This window comes from Bos javanicus, chromosome 24 (genome assembly GCF_032452875.1).
Source record: "Bos javanicus breed banteng chromosome 24, ARS-OSU_banteng_1.0, whole genome shotgun sequence".
In the NCBI taxonomy this organism is placed as follows: domain Eukaryota; kingdom Metazoa; phylum Chordata; class Mammalia; order Artiodactyla; family Bovidae; genus Bos; species Bos javanicus.
Window position 1 is genome coordinate 43,577,827 of NC_083891.1, and position 6,855 is coordinate 43,584,681.

General features: G+C 41.8%; 1 protein-coding gene across 1 annotated transcript; it reads right to left on the reverse strand.

The window, feature by feature from the left end:
- Positions 1 to 5,430: 5,430 nt before the first annotated feature.
- On the reverse strand, positions 5,431 to 6,456 carry MC2R (melanocortin 2 receptor). Its single transcript, XM_061399431.1, has one exon. The coding sequence runs from the start codon at positions 6,396 to 6,398 to the stop codon at positions 5,505 to 5,507; it is 894 nt and encodes a 297-aa protein (XP_061255415.1). The 5' UTR covers positions 6,399 to 6,456; the 3' UTR covers positions 5,431 to 5,504.
- Between the last annotated feature and the right edge of the window lie 399 nt (positions 6,457 to 6,855).

Sequence of the window (6,855 nt, forward strand, 5' to 3'; positions counted from 1 at the left end):
AATATTTTAAATTTATTTATTGCAGAGATAGAAGTATTTATCTCTGCAATAAATTTGGTCACAACCTAAGGTTAAGAATTGGTAGCTTAAACTCTCAGATCCTTGTTTAATTATCTGAATAAAAGAAAACACACCATTAAACCTGAACTGCCAAGCAACTAACAACAAAAAAAAAAGAAATAATTAAAAAAAAGCATGCTGTCATTTAACTATCTATTCATCAACTAATGTGTTATGTATGGTAAGTGCTTTAAATGCATTATCTCATCAAGTCCTCACTAGATCACTGTATAGGCTTGGGACGTGAATCTGAGTGAACTCCGGGAGTTGTTGATGGACAGGGAGGCCTGGTGTGCTGCGATTCACGGGGTCGCAAAGAGTCGGACACGACTGAGCGACTAAACTGAACTGAACCCTTACAGAGGTAGAGTCATAGCCCAGTTTATAGATGAGAGAAAGGGCTTTGAAGACCTTCAGTATTTTCCCTAGGCATGAATCCAGCTCTTTCCGACTCCAGAAACTGAACTTTTAAGCACTAATCAATGTGCCTGCTAGGATAATTTTTAGGAGTAGAAACTAGTGAAAGCCGTACAAAATAATTTGTAAATATATAGCTGTAGTGACAATGTATCATGGAAATACTTAGAAGGATGCAAATAGTTATCAGGAAAGCACTCAGGATTCCTAGAACTAGACATTTTCCTTTGCCATGGTTATGTAGATGCTGAAAGCATGATTTTTAGATCTAAATTCTTGCTAATTGTTATGATGAGTTTAGAGATGGCCTTTTTGATTGTGAGTATATTTAAGTATTTGGAATTAGAGATTAAGAGAACAGGGGATGTGGGCAGGCCCTTTATAGTGAGAGAATCAGAAGAGGAAGCATTAAGTTGTGCTGTGCTTACTCAGTTGTGTCCGACTCTTTGTGACCCCATGGACTGTAGCCCACCAGGCTCCTCTGTCCATGGGATTCTCCAGGAAAGAATACTGGAGTGGGTTGCCATGCCCTGTTCCAGGGGATCTTCCCAACCTAGGGATCGAAGCTAGGTCTCTGCATTGTGGATGGATGCTTTACTGTCTGAGCCACCAGGGAAGCCCAAGAATACTGGAGTGGGTAGCGTATCCCTTTGCCAGGGGAACTTCCCAACCCAGGAATTGAACCAGGGTCTTCTGCATTGCAGGTGGATTCTTTACCAGCTGAGCAACCTGGGAAGCCCAAGCACTAAGTTAAGCAGCAGCATTTCTACACTGTGGTCAGAAGGCTCTGCCCATTTGTCTGACACTGGAGTAATAACAACAGTGTGTGTATGTTCAGTCACTTAGTTGTGTCTGACTCTTTGGGTCCCCATGGACTGTAGCCCTTCAGGTTCCTCTGTCCATGGGGTTTTCCATGGCAAGAATACTGGAGTGGATTGCCATTTCCTCCTCCAGGGGATCTTCTCGACCCAGGGATCGAATTCGTGTCTCCTGCATTTCAGGCAGATACTTTACCAAGGCCCATGATGATAATAATAATAGCAATGACAATGACAGTAGACACTAACTTTTATCAAGCATTTAGCATGCTCCAAGCATAGTACTAAACTTGTATTTTAAAATTTATTTCTCACAGAATTCTCTGTGACAGGCAGTACTGTGGTCCCTGTATAGCTGGTGGAATGATGAAACCTTACTGAAGTTAAATATCTTGTTCAAGGTTATATAAATAGTACATATGGAGCTGGGATTAGGACTCAGTGATGTGGATTTTGAATCACTCTCACCTCTCCTAACAGTGCTTTTCTATCTGTAAAAGGAAGTTCTTGCCACTTCTAGACATATTCTATGAATTTATTTGATCAGTGTTTTAGCTTTGTTAGTATTGGGACAATTTTCAGTGATCCTAGCACTCCTGGGTTGGATACCATCAAAAAGGAAAGAGGAAGGGAGCCCAAGAGGAGTTTTAGCACTCTTCAGCAAGTGCTGCAAGACATCCTGCTTAAAGTCTATATGACGTCATAGTCTTTTCCAACAAACTCCAGACTGCTAAAACCTGCAGAAAACAGTAAAGGATTAACTGCTGCTGCTGCTAAGTCGCTTCAGTCGTGTCCGACTCTGTGCAACCCCAGAGATGGCAGCCCACCAGGCTCCCCCGTCCCTTGGATTCTCCAGGCAAGAACACTGGAGTAGGTTGCCATTTCCTTCTCCAATGCATGAAAGTGAAAAGTGAAAGTGAAGTCACTCAGTCGTGTCTAACTCCTAGCGACCCCATGGACTGCAGCCTACCAGGCTCCTCCATCCATGGGGTTTTCCAGGCAAGAGTAGTGGACAGATAAAATGAAGACTTTTAACAGATTTAAAGCTCATGGGATTTGTTACCTCAGATATCATATAGCTTCTACTAACATAAAACTTTCTTAAGGAATTAAATTAGGTACATTTATTAATATCCTAATGGAAGCAAGAGACACTGTTCTGGAGTCTACTTAATTTTTGTAGGTCCTCCTGCTCTCTGCCTTCCTTATTTTCACAGAGTTCTGGGGAACTTGGTCAGTCTGACCTGAGACATTAGGGGATGTGAAGAAAGATGTACTTTTACTGCATGGGAAGAAAGATGTACTTTTACTGAACGAGAATATACATGTGTTTAGAGTCTCTTAACAGCAGCAGCAGCAACATACTGTCAGAACTTTTAATTATAGTACAAACTGTACTTATATGGATAAAGAAGCATACATGTAGATTTGCAAAGAGGAATAACTGGATTAGTTTCTCAGAAATACTTTGCAAATAACAGATCTTAAATATACATGTCAGTAAAATAAATAACAGTAGTTTGCTGTTTCTTTAATGATCATGTTGTAATATCAGTGGGATATTGTCATCCTGATTGTGAGAATTGCTAGCTACAAACTGTTGCATGTGTAGTAATATGGATCTGCACAAAATAGGTTTTAAAAATCACTAAATATACATAGAGGAGTAGCCAACTAAATAGCCCATGTATAATTTCTTTTCCTTTATTTTAAAAAGAATATTTATGGGATGCACATACCTTTTGTTGTTGTTGTACCATGCAGCTTGAATGATCTTAATTCCCAGACCAGGGGTTGAACCTGGGCCCCAGCAGTAAAAGTACCCAGTCCTAACCCCTGGACTGACAGGGAATTCCCTGGAAAGCATGTGCCTTGAGTTTTTATTTTTTGGTACTGTTCTCATTTCTCATAAAATTCACTAAAGGTCATTCATGAAATATAAATTAAATTATACCTTTAAGGTAATTTCAAGTATGTAAAAATATAAATCAAAATAAATCTTTTCTAAAACAACATATTTTAGTTTTGTAAATATGTCCATGGTTGCTATAATACATATTGATCTTCATTTGAAGTTTGGAAAGATAGCCCAGTTATTAAAAATTTATTAATCTGATGTACATTAATAAAGGAGGAAAAAATGATCATCTGAAAAAGCATTAAATAAAATTCAATATTGATCAACGATAAAAATACTGTTAGGAAAGTGGCAGGAAAAGAATATTTTTAATTTGATAAAAGTTAGTTTTCAAAAGTAAGCATATTGGTGAAGTTTTTAAAGCTTATCTATTAAAGTGAAGAAAAGTATAAGGAATTCCTCAGTCTTTGCTTCTTTTCACCTTTGTCCTGGATGTTCTCTCAAGAGAAATAAGAGGAGAAAGGGGTATTGTCATTTATTTGGTGAGGGGGAAGGATCAAAGAAGGATTACTGGAGGATGGAGGTGCAGAAGACACTGGGTTTCGGCTTCAAGTGAATTATTGACCTTTTGGATACCTACCCCAGCAGCCTCCCCATTAATTCTTGTGTTTCCCTTCTGCTTCTTAAGCTCCTGCCCTCCCCACACCGAATACTCTACCCATCACCTGACCAGCAGTCCTGTTTATGACTAGCTTCTCCTCTCAGCAGCTCAGGGAAACTCTGGGGGCCAAGAAGTGCCTCTTCCCAAGATACCATCCCTCTTGCTGGCTCCTGAGCCGCTCAGTGCTGTGTACCTGCAGATCTGGCCTCTGTCCCTTCCATCGCTCATCCCTGTAAATTAATCTGTGACTCAGCAAAGACTTAGGATCAGAATCTGCTTCTTCTTTAAGCTTTGTCTTTAAAAACAGATGAACCTACAATTTATGTTTCTTTTATCCTGCTGGGGATGCCACTTGCTAGTATCTGGCATCTTTCCTGTGGCTCTAGTAGGAGGAAATTCTTCAGTGATGCTGTCTGCCTCAGATTCATCTAGGGAATGAGGTTAAATGTTTTTCACCAGTCTCTGGCTTGAGTCTCCATAATAGCTCTGTCTTGAAATGTTGTTTTGGTCTTGGTTTCCCTCATAATCCAAAAACCTGGTGAACACACACATTCTCTACTTAAAATGCATTTTGGGACATGTCGACTTTTTTCGTTTACCTCTATGTTTGGACAGGTATGGGCTTCCTATGTGGTGCAGTGGTAGAGAATCTGCTTGCCGATACAGGAGACACAAGAGATGCAGGTTCTATCGCTGGGTTGGGAAGATCCCCTGGAGGAGGAAATGGCAACCCCCTCCAGTATTCTTGCCTGGGAAATCCTACAGACAGAGGAGCCTGGCGGTCTGCAGTCCATGGGGTCTCAAAGAGTTGGAAACGACTGAGTGACTGAGCACACGCACACTGGACAGATTCACAAGGGTTGGGTATACCTTCTTCATTTTGCCGCAGTCTTCCTCTGGCCTTTATTTATTCCTACATAAGAACCAAATGGATTATATATTTATTTCCTCCTTTGAAATTTATGCTTCTAAAGCATAAGGAGTTTTAACCAGGAAAATACTTTAAAGTCAGTGGGATGCTGAGTTAGCCAAGAAGACTAATGGAGAAGCTTCCTTTATTATTGGAAACTCAAAGCTGGTTATTTGACTATAAGATGCATCCTGCCTGCTTGTAGAAAGACTGGAGGTGGTACACAACAAAGCAGGTGGGCAGAAAGGAGAGCAGGCGGTAGGCAGCAACTAATTGGCACCTTTGGCTTACAAAAACCCTGTAGTCCATACCCTGAGTGCTTGTCCTAGCACTTAGGAGAGGCCACCCTGTGATGCTGCTGCTGCTAAGTCGCTTCAGTCATGTCCGACTCTGTGCGACCCCATAGATGGCAGCCCACCAGGCTCCCCCATCCCTGGGATTCTCTAGGCAAGAATACTGGAGTGGGTTGCCATTTCCTTTGCCAAGTTATCTATAGAAGAGCAAACTTTTCCTTAGCTCAGAGTTCTCACATGTGTATTGCTGTATGTGCTTTGTATTCTGGCCTTTTTGGTAATTATTTTGCCTCTCTAAGCTATAGAAGTTGTACCCTATAGCAAGGCTGTTCACGTGGAATTGAGCTATTACAACAAGAGTTAGTGGAATTATCCTCATGCTCTAGGGAAGGGGAGGACAGTTGGAGTCCTAGTGTTGTTGGTCTGTCACGCTACTCTGTCCCTGACAGTATATCCCTGTGGCTCCTAAAATCAGGGACCAATCATTCTACTGGTAACAGTTGCAGATAACCATCTTTTTGAATGCGACCCTGAGCTCTGGGCTCCGAAAGGCATATATGAAGGGGTCGATGATGGCATTACACATGATCAACACACCATTCACCTGGAAGAGGGACATGTAGCAGGCACAGTAGGGGTCAGCTGGGCAGAATGTCATCAAGAGGACATGAAGGACAAAGGGTGCCCAACAGAAAATGAAGACCCCGAGCAGGACAGTCAGTGTGACGGCCCCTCTCATGTTGGCTTTGGGAAGGGAGGGGGTCCTCCTGGTGTGGGAGCGGGCCAGCAGGAACATGTGCACGTAGAGGCACAGGATGAAGGCCAGCATCAGCGGGAACAGCGCTGTGAAGGCGATCACTGTGGGGACGTGATGGGAGAAGGTCACGATGGTAATGCCACTGCCTGTGCAGCCTGCCCAGAGGACCGTCAGGATGACGAGGGCACGGTGCGGGGTCATGATGCGGTGGTACTGCAGAGCGTGGAAGATTGTGATGTAGCGGTCAGCGGCGATCACAGACAGGCTGCAGATGGAGCCGAGAAGGGAGAGGATGAACAGGGAGTCCACCACATCATCTGCTGTGCTTTCAAAACTGCCTCGAGGCTCGAGGTAACCCATGTTTCTGAACATGATCAGAACGTTTTCCAAAATCTTGTACAGGCTCCCCAGCATATCGGAAATAGCCAAGCTGCAGATGAAAAAGTACATGGGCGACTGAAGACTCTTATTCTTGGCCACAGCCAGAAGGACCATCAGGTTCTCCAAAACCCCGACAATGGATACTGTGAAAAATATCTCTTCTGGCAAAATCACAGCAGGACAGTCTGAGTTATTTCTTGCTGTACTGTTGATGTTTTCATACAGATTGAGAATGTGTTTCATCTTTCCTGTGTGCAGTTAAGACAGAAACGTTACTGGAACTTGACAGGAAACTTGATTGATTCTCCAGAATCTTTTCTTCTTTGTAGTTCTTGCTGAAGATCTGAGGTAAAAAAGTATAGGTAGGAATATTAGTTACAAAATAGATCACAAAATAAAAACAAGCCATGATACCTTTGAGGAAGCTCTGTTGCCTCTGCAAAATACAATGGTGGAATATTTAAATAAAATAATTTATTGGACCCTCATCTTTTAAAAAATCCTTCCTAAATATATATTTTAAAAATTGAAGTATAGTTGACTTAGAATGTTGTGTCAGTTTCAGGTGTACAGCAAAATGATTCAGTTATACATATGTGTGTATACATGTATTTTTTCAGATTCTTGAATGTAGTTCCCTGTGCTATACAGTAGATCTTTATTGTTTATTTTATGCATAGTAACATATAGCTGTTAATCC